The following is a 17622-nucleotide window of genomic DNA, read 5'->3' as shown; positions in this document are numbered from 1 at the left end:
AATTGGCTCCCGAAAATCTGCGACAGGGCGCACAAGGCTTCGAAAGCGGGTGGAAAGAATAGAAATCGGCCAAAATAGACGGAAAACATGCCAGGGGAGTTGGATATTCATTTACTGCACCCGGGGAAATGAATGCTATCCTACAAAGACTATTAACAACTAATTGTTAAGACAATCTCTTTCAGGCGCCAGGTACTAATTGTTGCCTAATTAACTCTCGTTTAGAGAGTACTAGTAGATACGAATTACGCCCAGGCGTTTACCACCCCTGTCTAGAATCATGGAGTTAAAATCTTGATTTTAACTCCATGCTAGAATGAAAAGAAGACCTTATCGATATCTTCGAGAATGGTGTCGTTGTAACGATTTTACCGAACTTGGTGGAAAATTTCCATAACATAAGTACTGTATGTTCTCCATTTTTGTTATTGGCTCAAATATATATAAAAAGCAATAGTTTATAATGCATGAGAATGACATATGTCTATATAAAGGTTATGGTCATTAAAATGATCTCTACAATGTTTCCAAGAACAAATTAAATGTACGCAAATTGAATAATTTTGAATTGCGAAAGATCTAAGTAAAGACAGCTGATGTACGATAGTATCGAATGAGTCAAGATGGCGGCCGTCTTGAAAACTTGGGTCAAATAAAGGAAAGACTTCTTCTCCAAGGAGTCAAGGACATATTACAAGTGCCACGGTAAGTGTGCGCTTCCTTGTTATACCGAGCTTACAAATTCCAGGTAGGGGTGGGAATGTAACAATAGTGGTCGCGCTGTCAATTTGTAACGTAAGGTGTGTGTGACACTGTGTGTAGTGGCGTCGCTGATATACATGAGGCTAACGTAGCTGCGTAGATCTTTCATGTGTTGATACGTGTATAATAACGTTACATTACACCACAAGTTGCCGTAGAAATTTTAGTAAGCCATTCTAGTAAAAGTGAATCGATAGTGGCAACCAAAACAATGCTAGCGTAACTTGCTGAGCGAGGGCAATTTAAGAAGTTTAGAACAATTTTAGAACAGATTGGCGAATCAGATTGGCCTATGGGAGGGCGGCGTTGTTCTAACTTTGGTGGCGGTATTATAGTGCGATGTTGGGTTTGTAATAGAATAAATCGTTCTCGAAGACGCAAAATAAACACAGATTAGGGTAAAAATGCATTTCTTGGAACGGGCGATGGCTCTACACTACAGTTTTAAACTGTTGGCGTCTTGTTCATGTACTTAGTATATTGACGTGACATGAGAGACATCTAGCGGCGGGTCACTATAATAACAGGCAGACAATGATTCACTTCCTTCCATGGAAAAGCTTGATTTTCTTGTTGTTTAATTCGTACAGTTCGATTTGTTTTCTGAATTTTGCTACAAAGTAAATGTAGTAATAAAAGAAAATAAAAATCCAGTCCTCAAATGTTTGTTTGGACTTCAAAAGATCAATTTTTGTGACCCGGAAGCATGATCATGAATGCACCTGTCGCCGCACAAGACGAAATAATGAAAAAAGGAGAGGAAAATGTATAAAAATATGGAACGCTTCACGAATTTGCGTGTCATCCTTGCGCAGGGGCCATGCTAATCTTCTCTGTATCGTTCCAATTTTAGTATATGTGTTGCCGAAGCGAACACGACTGTACAAGGAATCACTCCTGTATATATAGGACGATATTTATTGTCTGTTTCAGCCAGTGGTATACTTCCAACAACCGATCTGAACGTTTGCCAGATTCCATTTCTGTGAGGCAACAGTATACAGTACAGCTGCCTTCCAAAATATTTCAGTACTTTAAATTACCCCTCTTAGGGCCCCAAAATCACCATACGGAGCATAAGTGTACCGTTTTAAACCATTTTACATGCCCACTTTCGCAGCGGTAGCGTGCTCTATTTAGATAAAGGCGAAGGGGCGTCATATGCGCATGCGTGAATCAGGTGGCCCCCTGTAGCTGTATTGGACAGGTGCCATCTGGCGAGGCAGCTGCACCTAACAGAGACCCCTTGGGACACCTGACAAAGAAATACCGCTTAAACGGTTAAAAACGCCTTATTTCAGCAAAATATGTGCTCAGGAAATAATTTACTAAAATTCAAAATTTTAAGTGTTGTCACTTTAAGAATCCCGTCGTAAAAATTCCAGAGGCGCCGCCAAAAACGTCCACTTTCGGTAAAACAAAATCTCACACACTTCAGCTGCGTCTCGCCAGGTGTCGCCACTGTACTGTAAAGTTTACAGGGTGACGTCATTACCAAGGAGACGTATTGAAACATGGCGGCCGCCTGGTTGGTGATTTGATACCCACAACATCACTTCGACCCGCCTTTTTGTCTTGCTAGATAACCGTTCGTCTATATTTTCATGACCTATGCTTGGAAAACTTACCAGGTAACCAGGGGACGCAATTTAGGTAAGTAAAATCGTTTCGTTTCGTTTTTTTCGGGCCAGTTTTCTTCGTGTGTTCGTCGTGTTTTGGTTCTGCACACAAAGCGTACGGAAATATGTCGACCAAATGGGGAGGGGGGCATCGGAAAAACATCTTCTTTTTTAACGAATCTCATGATGCCTTCATGATGTTTATGATGTCTTTATGCTTGTGGCTAGTTCCTAATTAGTTGGCGTATTCTACGAGGTTTGTCTTGTTGTCTAGAGTCTGTATCACGCCCAGCGACTTTGTGTTTAATTTTGTTCGATGTTCTATTTTCACAAGGACCCACTAATTATGTTCTAATTAGTCGTTCATTAGCACATGATCAATACTTGTCAATCCAAAAGTACTGCACAGAGTGCTGCTGCGTCTCAAAAATACAAAACTTCCTAATCATTAATGTTATCACTTAAAAATTGTTGTATTCGAGAGAGATTTCAACGTAACCATTTAAAATCTATCTGTGATTATGAATAATTACTGGCCAATTGTATAATACTTGGGATTTACACAACAAGTTCTTAGGTACTGCTGCAAAAGCAGATTTCTTGTGTAGTTTTTTTTTTTACAGTGTTTATCTGTTATACAAATGAACATTTGAAAACAAGTCTGTCCATGCTGTAAATGTCTTCAGAATATGTGTATTTGTCAAAGATTGTAGACATTTTGGCAAGATAAATTTTGTCTTTATTTGAGAGCAATCTTTATAGAAATGTTGGTTCTTAAAACACTCCCTTAGCACCCTCTTAATAAAATGGCCCCAGTTAGGGAGGGGTCCAATAAGTGTTTTTTTTTTCATGAACATATAATTGTTTTGGTCAATAGAGCTTACTGTTGCCCAGACCAATAGCTTTGCTTGATCCAAGTGTGTACTTCAGCTTTTCAAGACTGGTACTTTAGAAAACCAGTCTGACATGAGATTAGGATGCACATTTGTACAGCTGCCTGTGTCTCTCAATACACACCTGCAACTTGGATTTCATTAACAACCTTGTGTTGCAACCCCTATCTCTCCTTTATACATTAGAATTGATAAACACCTTAACCTAGAAAAACTCCCAGTTTAGTGATCCAAATTCACAAATTTCTCATTAACAGGGTTGCATTCTATTGTCTGAATTTAGCGGGTTAAAAGTTGCATAATTGGCAAAAGTTGTCGAGACTAGTTTAGCCCGAAACACCTAAAATTTCTTTACTTAATGTTCCTCAACAATAATAACAGTAAAAGTGGAGTTTGTGTGCTGTAAAGCATTGCACTTATTCACTCATTGTCCGGTTTATTGTATATATATATATATATATATATATATATATATATATATATATATATATATATATATATATATATGATATATGATATATCATATATGATAAAAATTGAATGCAGTAAACTTTTTTCAGATACAGCATTACTAGTCATAAACAGCGAACTACTATCTTTCAAGTAATCAGTTTTATAGCATCAGCAAGAAACAACAGTGCCCTTTTCAAGATAACAGAATAAAACGTTAAACTGTATAAATCATCTGAATGTAACTTCAATGAGCTTGCTATCTCAGTGTGGCTGTTTTGCCTTGGGGTACAAACAGAGATCCATACAAAACATTACCTGCTAGGTTACCAGACTGACAGGCCAGCTTCCAAGAACATGCCTGCAAATATCAGAGTTATCAACCAAGAATCGATGTGTTTCCGTATTTCCCCAGAACTATCGCAGACTAGAACTCGTCGCCACTGTTGACAGTTGGGGCATCATCACTAGAAAGCTTTAAACAACTCCTGCAATTAAAATTTTAAATGTGCAAAGATTGAGTGTAAAAATTAAAGTCGTTCGGTGTGATATGGCTAGCTGCTGCTGCGCCGTGTGCCTGCAAAGCTGGTGTGTTTTACGCCGAAGGGTGGTAATGCTGGCTATACTGATACAGATACAGAACATGTCTAGCTGTATACTTTTTTTATCAGTTTTAATTGAGCAGATCCTTAAATCATTGTATAAAATATAATAAAGAATCCAAAGCAACAAAAATTTCAGATGTGAATTTGAAGCTAAATTCGCACATGGCTTTCAGATAAAGTGTATTATTCATTATTCTGTAAGATGCTATATTGGTTTTGTAACATCCTACAAGAATGATATTAGCTGAAAATTAGGTTGTGGAGTCTGTAAAGTAGAATTGTGACCATTCAAGTGTACACAGCCCTCAGGGAGTGCAATTATAGAGTTGTTTACTTTAATGTTGTCATGGGATACGAGACAGAAGACAACCCTTCAAGCGAAAAATTCATAATCATATCATACAGATCTATTTAGTAGTCTGTCCTGTAAAGAAGTCTACTGATGAGAGGGTCTGCATGGGGGACCCTGATAATGCGTTATGGTGAATTTAGGGGAATATGCAACGCATAGCGGTAAATTTCTTAGTAAGGTCACTTTCTTGTGTTTACTTCATTCGATTGTTTTTTATTTGATTGTTTATTTTTTTTGCATTCACGGGGTGTCTGACAAAACTGTTTTGCTGACGCCAAAGTTGTGTTGTGATTTTTGGGCAATCCTGCATGGCCATGCAAAGAATTTTCAATAATAATCAAAGAAAAATCAAACTCTATTACTGGATAGATTATGGAGATAACTTCTGGATGTTTCGAGTGACATCCGTCACTCTTCTTCATCGTCAACAAATAAACTGAGAGCACAAAATGACACTAATGATCGCATATGAAGAAACTGGAAAAAACAGTTAAACATGACAAAGACTTGTTAGTGTCTGTTATGTAAATGAGGATAAGGTAGTTCCTATGGCAAGACAATACTATTATATAGGAACTGCTATTGCTACTTTCAATAATGCTTGTCGCCTGAGCATGAATTCAGGATAAGAAATAAGGTACAATTAAAGTGTATTTCGTGGATGATTTCCTTCACTTAACATTAAATCAAATCAGCTCAGGCTACGATTAATGGCGAATCAGAATGGCTCGATCGGATAAGGAAAAGGGCATGCAGACCCTCTAGTTAGTAGAACCATGTGTGTACTTGTAAACACCAACACAAAGAGTTCTCATGCTTCTAGGCGGTGCCACATTTGCGCGTTGTCTGGATACCCAGTCAGCTGTCAATGTTACAACCTCATTACCTTAGGACTTTGTAAATACCCTCGCGAACCAAATTGAATTTCATTAGGTTAAAAAATCTCCTGTTAAACAAAAAAATGAAAGATACACATACAAACATATGACAAGACATGTAAAATTTGATCCAGGTGAATGTAGCATATGAGATATTCGAGCGCACCTTTCTTTTTGGATAAACTTACAAATTTAGAGATTTAGTATATGTAAACTTTTAAAAGAACGTAAGCTTAAAAGATAAGCTCTGAGTAGGACATTCTAAACATAATCACTAGAACCTATTCAGCCAAGTTCAGGTCTCAAAAAAGGATTCTGTGATTTTATTTGTGTTTTGGAAACATAATTTAACTTTTCTTGTTGCCAACAATGCCCTTACTTGTAATGTGTATAAAAGGTGGGGCTACCGCTGCTAACAGCCATGTCCATATTTACTCTGCCTCACTTGACGTTTTAATGGATTTAACGTCCCCAACTTTTCACCTGGAAGCCATGGACACTGCTTAATGTGAGACATTTAGTGTTGCTGGAACAATATTGGAATTTACAACTGTTACACACAGTAACAATTTAGACTTCAGACTAAGGTATGCTGCAAGTTAGTTGTTGTGATACATGTAGTTTAGACAGGGCTCCTGGTAGAGAATGCATTGTGTCCTACTTTCAAGTTGGCGGAAAAAGATATCGGGTACAGTAACAATATCTTGTAACAGGTATATACTGGGGCCAGTCAGATAATTTTGTCATACGATCAGGGGTGCCAGAGTATACAGTGCAATATTACGGTATACAGTGCCATCGTACTGCACTGTATTCCGTGAAATTACATAATTTTTATACTAATACAATTGCACTGTATTCCATAAAGTTGCACTGTATACTAATATGATTGTACAGTATACCGTAAAATTGCACTGTATACTCTGGCACCCCTGACGATTGTCACTCAATCACAATCTGGGGGCATTTTACGGATAGTCGTGCATAATTATCCAGCAAAGTTCAGCTGTCCTGTGATTAAAAAAAAATGTTTTAGTTCCATGTCTTTGGTTAGTTCTGTCAAAGCCATCTTGAAAATTCTAATTGTACTTTCAATTGACAACCTGTATACAAAGTTTCATCCTGATTATCTCTGCTAAATGTTTGCATCTGAGGAAAATGTTGACAGTGCAAATGGTGATATTTAATCCATGCAGGGAAACAAAGCATAATATTATTATTTATTACTTGGAATACTTGCAGTCTAGTTTAAGACAATTCAAACTCTTCTTAACACCTGGATGAAATATGTAGATTACTTCTAAATGCTTTGAGTGAGTGACATCTAATTATATCTCTCTTCTTCAGCTCACTACAGCATATCATAAAAAAAAACACTAGAATGATATCGTTTGAGTAAGTTATAATGATATCTTTTATTTCAATTCAAAGTGTTCAATCTTTTAATAACAATAATAACTGTCATACATTGTAGATGTATATAGGGTGACTGTATAGTATTATTACATGTCTTAACCTCGATTTACAATACTTAAACCATGCCATTTGCATTCAATAACAAGTTTATATATGCTAGAGCGGGTGTCTCTGAAATTGAGTCAGATGCATGAACAGTTTTATCTGAATGATTGTACAGGTTGAAATGTCAATGATGACTACATGAACGTGATAATTATTCTGTGTCCCCACCGACCCCAAAGTTTATCCCTGTTGCCCCTGTTGCTAGGACAGTTAAGTATGTCATTAAACATTTACATCATGGCCACGGCCAAAATCAAAGTGAACAGCAGATTGTGTCTCAGGTACGCAAAGAAGTGACTTTTATTGTTCCTTCCTGTAAGGCATGTCTTATTATCAAGCCATTAAGCTCATTTCTGTTAAGAGTTTCAACAAATTATCATGATTTGGTGAGATGTCATGGCTGAATAGAAATGCTGCCAAATTGTCCTTGCAATTAATTATAGTAGATGTCGACATGTAAAATCTAACACAAAAAATCATTGTGCTCGAGGTCTTTTGTTTTTGCTTCTATTTTTAAAAGACCATTGATCATAAAGTAAAAGGCAAACAACTTAAAGCAAGGTATATTATCCCCTTTAAGATCATTCTTCTTGTTTTCAGCATAATATTATAAGAAGTAACTTAGTTAAACATTTATTGCCGCTGACATATATTCTGTATGTAGGATGACGTTATTCATACAATGTACATGTATTTAATTGTTTAACAGATCAGTTCTTTAATTGTAGAAGACCATACAAAAGTCCCTGAGGTACTTTTTGTTGAGTCAATAAAGAATCTTAGTATGTAATCTTTTTTCTTCCCCCCACAGTAGACGGTTGCAGCCATGTCGAAACGCGAGAGAGACAAGAGAAGTAACTTATTTTGTTTTTCCTCACAGTAGACAGTTGCAGCGATTTCAAAAATGCAAGAGAGCCAAGAGAAGTAACTTATTTTGTTTTTTCCCCACAGTAGACAGTTGCAGCGATTTCAAAATGCAAGAGAGACAAGAGAAGAAACTTGTTTTGTTTTTTCCCACAGTAGACAGTTGCAGCCATGTCCAAACGTGAGAGAGACAAGCCCAAGTCGCTGTCCTCCCACAAGCTGGGCCGTTCATCCAGCGGGAATGTGAGTTATGAGGACCTGATCGTGGCACAGTATCTGGACGAGATCAGGAAAGCCACCAAGGACAAAGGGTGAGTGGAAAAAATAAGGAACTAGAAAAGGTTAACATTTGCGTTGCAAATGCATCATGTTTACCTTGAAAGTTCGCATATGGTCTGCTCTTATTCAAACACATTATATACAATGTACATGTATATGATCATGACAGGAGTCTAAATCCCTCCTGCTATAAAATTGCAACATGATGTATAACCCAACACTAGTGACCATAGTGACCACGTCTGGTTCAGGTCATTGATCTTATTTGTTTGGAGAAGAAGAGGAAGAAGATACAGAGCAAAAACAATATGTTTAACGGAAAAAAGGCCCTGTTCCCACTAGAATCAAAATTGTCCGGATTGGGCTGAACCGATTGACAACTGACTTAGCAACCAGCTTTGATCTGGTCAATTTTACCCCAGTGAGAACACCCAATTTCAGGCTCAGGTTAAGATGAAGTCTGTCAGCAACAGTCCACCTCACAAGGTGGTTCGTATGGCTGAACCTACAGATCAAGACAAACCAAGCCGGATAGAGAGGGTTCCCACTGGGGTAAAGTTGACCAGATCAAAGCCGGTTGCCAAGACAGTTGCCAGCTGGTTTGGCTCAATCTGGACAATTTTATTCTTTAGAGAACAGGGCCATAGTTTCACTTTTATTGTATTACTGTTAAGTGGAAAGTTGGTCTTGTGGTTAGGGTTGTTGAGTCCAAAAAAGGTTCTGGGTTCAATTCCATGGCAGGCCCCTGTTACTGTTGTGTTCTTGGTAAAGGCACTTTACCTATTTCCTCACTTGACTCAGGTGAAAATGAGTACCTGGCATCAGTTAGGGATGTCCTCTTGGATGGGACATAAAGTCAGAGGTCCTGTGTTTGAGGAGAGCCACTACTTGCAATTGTTAAAGACCATACCACATCCGAGTATGGAAAAGAGCAGATTCCATGACTGCAGGTGTGAGTGGTTGAAACCTTACAGTCTGCGTCAGGGTTGATATCTTGAAAAGGTGACAATCACAGGTGTTATGTCAATCCATGAAAACTATGAAACTAAGTTAAAGAATTGTCCTCAGCCAGTTGAAGAACTTGTCTACGAAATCAAAAGACGTGGATGATCGTTTCTTCTTTGGCCCAGAGCAGGATTTTCCGTATTGCTTGCTTGCCATTGCTTGCTTGTAAGTTTCTGCCTCCACTCATCACTTGATGTATGGATGCATGGAATGTCTGATGCCTATATAGTGTCCACCTTGTACTCCTTAAGTGTCACTTATATTTCACATGTACATTATGCTCATATACAAATGTATGTACTAGTAGAAATTCTATGTGACAAAGCATTTCAATTATAGCATGTCAAATTCTACACTACATTTGCTTGCAATTTTTGCAGCCCATATGCCACAACAAATTCAGTGGTATTTTTAGGACAACCAAAGGAAGAAAATTAATTTTGACATCATTATAGGCGTCGATAATATACAAGGTCATATGCACAAGGTCATATACAATGTATTATTGATTCACAGTCACACCCACAATTTGTCACAATCATATTCAATTAAGTTACCTTAATTAAGAATATTGTATGAGCCAAAGACCTGGTGACTTTGATATACTACATATAGTACCATAATGATTATAAACGTACGGGTCAAAACAATTCTAGTGACCACCTTTTATTTAGAAGGATCACCTGGCCAATGTGGCCACTATTTGATGGTCCCTTATAGTATTGTTTCCAAGGCCACACCATCCAATTTAATTTGTTGGTTCACGGATTGGCCATCTCAATTTTTTCCTGATTCGCAAAAAGAAAAAAAAAACATTTCAGGCTCTGAATCAACTCCAGAATGCTCATATTTTGGGCTCATATTTTGATTAAAAGTTTGAAATTCATATTTTTGTTTGCAAGTACAAACCAGCCTGGTATGTTGACTTCATGGCTCCTATCAGTAATATTTTTTATAGCTATAAAGCCTATAGCATTTGGGGTTATCATAGGATACCTAGGTCTGTTTTTGTTATAGTTTTTGGCCCTGTCGCTTCATATTTTTTCTGAAAAAATCTGAGAATCAACAAATCAAATTGGTGTGACCCTGGGGCATTAAAATCTTGTATATACTGGTGACCTGTGTACTGTAACATTTTGTTTCATGTCCCATGTATGAATTGTCATCGTTTAGATAATATTTATGATTGTTGATCAGAAGTAATATGCAGTTTGATATCTAACAGTTCAACATCTATCAAATCATCCACCCAAACACATGCCATAACACTATTATGTCATAATAAGTGAAAAGACAGAGAAAAGACAAAACTATATTTGAAAACATTCAGTTATGATTAAAAGAGCTACAATCAGTTAGTAGTTACTAAATGTCATTACCTAATTGTGTCAGTGTAACGGTTCAGTCATAAATTGACCCATAATTGGAAAAATTGATTCACTTAATGTGATAGAACAATAACAGCAATGTCAGTGCCACTATAATGTGACAGAATAATGACAATACATAATTATGCCATGTACTATACATCTAGAACAGTCAATGGATACTGGTTAACTCTTAGTAATTATACCAAATTCTATCTAGCAAAACAGTATGTACGTACATGAATTAACTTTTGCAAGTTTCCAAGCATTTTCTTTAAACACTTTTTACCTGGAAATAAAGAATTGAAGTCAGGAAATTCCTTTTCTGTCCCTTGTGTATCATTAAAGGCATCCAATGCAATTTTAGGGCAGCAAAACAGAAACATTCTGGATTGAGGAAATCATTTCTTAGTATAATTTTTGGTTATCATTTCATACTTTATGAAACAACAACAATAATGAAACAAGCAACTGTTTTCGATCAGCAATATCCCATTCTTGCCTAACAAATATCAGAAAGCTAATTATTATTATAATATGGGGTTGATTGAACTTACTAAAAAAAATGACCAGAAATTTGACTTTGAAAATCCCAAATTTTCACTGCCCTAAAATTATTGGATGCCTTTACACTTACTAGTGGTACTTACTGCTAAAATGACACATCACATACTACCAGACTGAGTAAACAAACGCAATTACATTTTGTCATCCATTGATGAAAACTTCAAACTGAACTTGACAATTCTTACTAAATATAGTGACAGAAAATCACAACAAAATGCAACTAATATTTAACTTTGGCCTACATCATTCTCTTTTCTAATTAAAAAAAAATATTGACAATATCGTGACAAAAATGGTACAGATAGAGTTACTGTTAACAGTAATAATCTTTGAATTCATCTATTCTTGGCACAACTTACTACTAGTAGACAACTAGTTTATGTTCCAATATCAAATCTCCCTTTTATGTTCTTATATCATGTGTGATGTTGAATTTGAGTCATTCCGTTGGTGAGGTGAAATACGGAGCATTGGTGATGACTCCTGTCAGAATAAGTCAATGCCTGCATCCTTGTGATAAGCTAGATATACTGTTCCATACGCACACATCTCATATACCATTGTACGCAAACTCATAACTGTGTTAAAAGTAATACTCTAATACTGTCAGTTTATTGTACAAAAGGATAAGCTAGCAAATTGTCTAATATTTGAACAATATACATTCTTTAGAGTAATATTGTTACTTTATGCATATCATAGGCTTCCTTTTATTTCGTAAATTATATGATCCCCTAGGTCCTTTATATTTTTCATCAGCTTATATGGTGATGGTGATATTATAAGAGTATGAAATATACCTCAATAAAATAACATACACGCATACTCTAAATGTATAGGTTCATAAGAATGTATTTGTACATGTGTGAGTTGTACATTGTATTTGTACATGTGTGAGTTGATATAAATGAATGTTTGTTTTATTGTCACTCCCCTGGGAATAGCATGTCAGTCAGCGTAAAGGTCACCGAAGATTTCCTAGTAATATCCATTCTCATATCACGGCTCAATGACAGTTTACTAATCAGAACTGAAATCATTTTCCACATGAAATCACAGTTCCCCATGTAATATAAATGAGATTTGAGGAATGTTAAATGCTATTCAGTTACAGTGTGTATTTGTGAACATTTTGTGAAGAGAGGAAAGAGGTAAAAAAATCAATATAATGGCAGTGGTACCATGGCAGCGTGACCTCTAATAAAACATGGCCCCTCGCAGTGAGCTCACGTTAACTCATAGTTCTGTAATCTAATAAAAACTGAGAGATATACGGTAAGGGAAACCACAAAGGGATGAGTTTATCATGGTGCTGAAAGCTTGGCTGTTGTTAGGAACGAGTTGTGATACGTAGAGTGGAAGGAGTCAAATTTTGAAGGACGTTTTAGAGGAGAGAGAGATTATGGGTTTACCTCTGTAGCCATTTTGGCTGGAGGATCCTGGGAGTGGTGAAACATGCTGCTGATTTTCTCCCTACTTTCCGAGAGCATCTCGCTGACGGCCTTGGGTAGCGGAGACTTCGGGCGCGGATGTGGCGACTTCGGCGGCTCCATGTTGGTTCAGACTCTTACGCGTAGTACAGGGGCTATCTCGTCACCTCCACGGAGGGTTTTTTAGACTGAGGAGGAATGTTCCGTGATTAGCATGCGTGGTAATTAATTTCCCTCTCTATATGGATGGGCTGGGGTGGTCCCAGGTGACAGGAGAACGCGTCGGAGGCTTGCGGTGGTTAACGCACGCCGTGGAGAGGGAAATCACGGCACCGCGGACGTTACCTACGACAGCCCGCCCACACTAAACACCCAGCCACACACTGTGTTATGGTGAATCATGTGTTTCCACTTAAGCTGGGGGAATATATTATGTAGAAAGAAGGGTGCACCCGAGAGATAACACAACAGACGTGGCGTGGAATTTGTGAGGAGTGTGTCTTTGATGTGGAACTTTGCGTATTAAGTGACAGCACACGAGGGTTATGCATGGGGTACACGTCAAATTCCAATGAAATGCAAAGGAGAACGCGGGGAAATAACCTCGGGACGGGCCGACCCATCATTCTTTGTCGTGGGCGTCAAACTAGGAGGGACATTTTGAACCCGGACTGACCCATTTTGTCTACAGGGGGGGGATTGGGTGGAATAAACATTTTTTTTCTAGTGTAATTTGATTACTGATAAATCAAAACGTGACAAGGACTTTGTGTTGTCTATTCAGATTAAATTTTAAACCATACAATATCAAATATCAATGTAGAAATTGTGTAGAAATGGAAATGAAATGAAAACAATTGGAAAAGGAGAAAAGAAAATTTATGACAGTTAGTGATTGTGAATTCATTTCCGTGCGACAGGAGTGTCTTCAGTGATGTGGCAGTGCGTTTTCTCCTGGCATGAATATTTTATGAGGCGTTACACTGACGGGCACCTGTGAATTATCATCAGTACTGTACTCAGAACTATGTGGTGTGGGGGATTAGGGATGGTGCATTAATACCACAAAGGGAGGAGGTGGTTAAATTCTTTTACAGATATTTCCATTTTAACTTAAAAGACTTACATTGGAAAATGTAGTATTTTGTTTCTGTATCAGTTTAAATTAAATTATCAGCTCATTTTATTATTTTTTTGTATCTTATGTTTTAGAAGAGAAAGGCAGTGCAAAAAGGGGTCTTTCTTCTTCTTCTATCCAATGTTAACATCATTTCTCCCCAAAACGAGGGTTAGACGTGCTTGCATCAAATGCAAGTCTTTTTTGGAGCAAGATTTTTACGGCTGTGGTCTTTATAACCGATAATCCTTATTTTCAGTACCAAGGTCATGGACCAGTTTAGAAACAGTCCAATGTTACACTTAGCAATTGTTAGAAATATATCATGATCTTCCATGAATCTGAATTACCTAGTATACTTGTAACTATTCCAGTTTTGTTTATATCACATCATTACAGTGTATTTCACATAATCATAACCTGAATAAACTGCCTTTAGGCGTAACATACATACTAAGTATACATGTTGTACAGTTTTTTATATCATACCAGGGCCGCGATAACGGTACGGCCCGGTCCGGAACCCGTTATCGAACGCTTCCATGGCTTCCATAAAATTATTCGAACGTGTTTCGCCCTAACTGCGTGTGCCCCTTTCAAAAATTCGAATACAGAATCCGGACATTGGAATTGATGTTGTTGCATTTTAGGGTTTAGTGGCACCAACTTTTGGCTCATCTTGCATTGAAAGGCGTCTTTTCTTGGGTGGGTATGACATAAATAAAATACAACACGGTGTATTCCGCATCGCCCTCGGTCCCGGCCCTCCCGCGAGTCGGATTGCCCTCCGGCCTGCTGTGTAAGACCACACTGTAAGGTGCAGCCCTCCTCAAATACAGGACCACTGGCTTGATGTCCCATCCAAGAGAATGTCCCTAATGGACTAATGGTACTCATTTTTATCTGTCATTCAAGTGAGGAAATAGCTGTTAAGTGCCTTTCCCAAGGGCAACAACACTGGCAGGGGCTTGCCACTGCCAGGGATTCGAACCCAGGACCTTCAGATTCTTAGTCAACAACCCTAAGTACAAGACCACCTTCGTTGGTGGATGGTCCCCTTGTGTAGAAGCATGACTGTGAACAGCTGATAATGATACACCGCCCACGTACGTAAGCAGGAGAGAGATACGTGTACGAGAGACACACACGTTTGAACACAGGAACACAGGAATGCTGTTCCTATCAGGAATTAGTCAATTACAATATTATTAGATTGCATGAATAGAACAGTAGACTTTAGATAAGGTGTGTAAGTGGTGTGCTTGTGTGTGTTCATACATGTACAAGTTAGGCTAAATACAAATAGTGCAAATTTTTAGCCATTGAAAATACCATTATATACAAACTATACTGAAATTGTGATCCAAGATACATTAAAATGTGTGTGGTTTTACAGGACTGGTTTATATAGAATAAACTTCCCATCACTGCTTAGCCAGGAAAAAAACCTCAACCAAGGCTATTATCTGAGGGAAAAGTTAACCTGCAAATGGTGACCTCAGATCAAAAATGCAGGTTCCAAGGACATGTTGTCCTAGCCTGGGTGCCATCCGATTTGTAACGGCTACCCCTTTTTTCGGGGTAGCCATTAAAAATCGGATGGCACCCAGGCTAATGTTGTCCCAACATGGTGTAGTGGAAAAACTGTGAAATTTATTGATGCCTTTTCAAACCCATGGCAGTAGGGGGTTTTGTATACAGTGTCTGTGGTATTTAGTGTAAATACGGGGGTTGGGATCATTATACACTGGCGTGTGCCTGCCAGTTGTTTCTTGTGAAAATCAGGGGGAAAAATACCAGTTTCGTTCGAAATTCTAGCCAAAATATATATTATGCACACTCAAAACGACCTCCTTGCTCAAAACTGACTAATGGATATAGTTTATTAGGTTGCATTAGTTGAATCGCAGATAGTTGTAATTAACAGCTTGCATTTTCTAAACTGTGGCAGCAGTAGTATTGTACAATGTATGCATGGGCTTGACCCTCAATACTATCATTTTGTTGAAGCTACAAGTGAAATGGAATTACAAAATTCTTCTGATAGCCCACTATCATTGAAACAGGAGAAAAATTACTCAATGGCATTTTTAGTGCTCATTTTTATATCAACAGTAGTTTGACAGTTAATGATACTCTTCCAAGACAACTCAAATCTCCATAAAGCATTAGATGCCTCATATTATGTTTCAAAACGATCCTCACTACAATAAAGGCCGGATTAACCTAAGAATAACAGTTATTGGGTCCTTTGCTGGTGCCCTAATTCCTACCACCTGTATAACGTACACCTGCCTATTAAGGCTTCCTATCATTCTCCTGGCCTATTTTACACCTGAAGTCAAGCATGAAAAGGCAGTGTAAAGCATACTGTTCGCTATTGTTACGCGTGAAAGGTACGCTATCGCCTTACGCACACGGCCGTGTTGACCACGACACACGTTACAAGATAAACAGTTTCCTTCCCCAAAACCTGCCAGAATCGTCTGTTATCGTAACGACTCACTTTTACTTCGCCGTTATTCCGAAAACTTTCTCTGTTTTCACACACGTTATGGCGGTTACGTAGCGAAAAAGGCTGTCGTAGATATGGAAAGGTTTTTGAAATTGAGTGCGGGGTGAGTGCTTGCTTGGTTGAGTGGGAAACATTAATACCTAATAATAGGCTTTGTAAAATGTCTTCCTGTTTTGTGGTGGCCCTAACTGGTTTAAGTGCTTTTCTTCTTTTGATTGCAGTGAAGCAGCAAATGTAACACTAGTAACAGCTTTACAGTGTCCTGAACCCCTTCAGAATTATTGTGACACTATTTTCTACCCTATTTTGCATTCAAGAAGTACATAAAATGTAATTATTACAGTCCCAGATGAACTTTCATATCTTGAGGAATTTTTGTCCATTGCAACTAAAAAGAATTATAATTTAGGGTGGCTTGCTATTTTGTGTTGCTATGAAATGAAATAAGTCTTCAGAATTGATTATTATTACCTTTGTCAAGGTTATGTTTAGAGTTTGTATTTAATATATACTATGTGTGTTTAGCATGATAACTCAAGACTCTATTTGTGGATTTTCAATTTGGTGGGTAGATCTTTACGAGACCTTGAAATTGTTAGATTTTGGGCTGTACAACTGCATGATACATGACATAATATACATGTCTACTAGGTAACATTTATAATGACTAACTTTAAGTATTGCTCTAAAAAAGATAAATAGTTCAAAAGATGGCTTGTTAGAGTATTCTGTATTGCTGTGAAATATGATTTTTTTAGGTCACGTGTTTGGGTAAGTAAATTTTATGGATGACATCCTCCGCAGACTCCAAATCTAATGCGAAAGGTTAAAAAAAATCTCAACATTATCGGTTTTCATTTCAGATCCACCCACACCCCGTCACCCTACCTACAACAGCTGCTGAATGGAGGCATACGGTACGCGCAGGGACAGGGCACCAGCCCGGGGAAGGGGCCCGCACGGCCGATGTCCGCGTCCGTACGGGGCCGCTCCGACTCGCGGGAGAGGTCCAGGATCGATGCAAAGTTCATCGCAGATCCAGCAGCGTTCGAAGCTGAACAGAAAAACGTGAAGGAAAAGAGGAAAAGGCCGTCCAGTGCTCCAGCTACAAGAAATAGGGCCAGGTGGGAGAGAACAGCAATTGTACTAAAACTACCATAATTGATTATTATTATAATTTATGGCTTCACCACAAAGTGGTGAAGACATATTGTGTTCCCTCATGTTTCTTCTTCTTCTCCTGCCATTTCTTTAAATGGATTCATCTCTGCCATTTTCCGGCCAAATAACACGAAATTTGGCATGAAGGTAGAGTGGGCAAATACCCCGACGCTTTTTTTCATTTTTTTGAAAAATTGTTTTATTTGGGTTTTTTGGCCATTTTCAGGCAAAAAATAT

The 17622-nt window shown here is 38.0% G+C and overlaps 1 protein-coding gene across 1 annotated transcript in view; it reads left to right on the top strand.

The window, feature by feature from the left end:
* The first annotated feature begins 2247 nt into the window (after positions 1–2247).
* LOC109470271 overlaps positions 2248–17622 on the top strand; it is a 66309-nt gene continuing 50934 nt past the window's right edge. Inside the window, exons 1-3 of the mRNA XM_019769152.1 lie at positions 2248–2415; positions 8101–8255; positions 17088–17348. Of these exons, the coding sequence (XP_019624711.1) occupies positions 8116–8255; positions 17088–17348 (401 nt within the window). The 5' untranslated portion in view covers positions 2248–2415; positions 8101–8115. The remainder of the gene's footprint in view (positions 2416–8100; positions 8256–17087; positions 17349–17622) is intronic.

This window comes from Branchiostoma belcheri, unplaced genomic scaffold (assembly GCF_001625305.1).
Source record: "Branchiostoma belcheri isolate BF01 breed outbred unplaced genomic scaffold, Haploidv18h27 scaffold22, whole genome shotgun sequence".
Lineage (NCBI taxonomy): Eukaryota > Metazoa > Chordata > Leptocardii > Amphioxiformes > Branchiostomatidae > Branchiostoma > Branchiostoma belcheri.
This window is presented reverse-complemented; position numbering and strand designations above follow the sequence as displayed.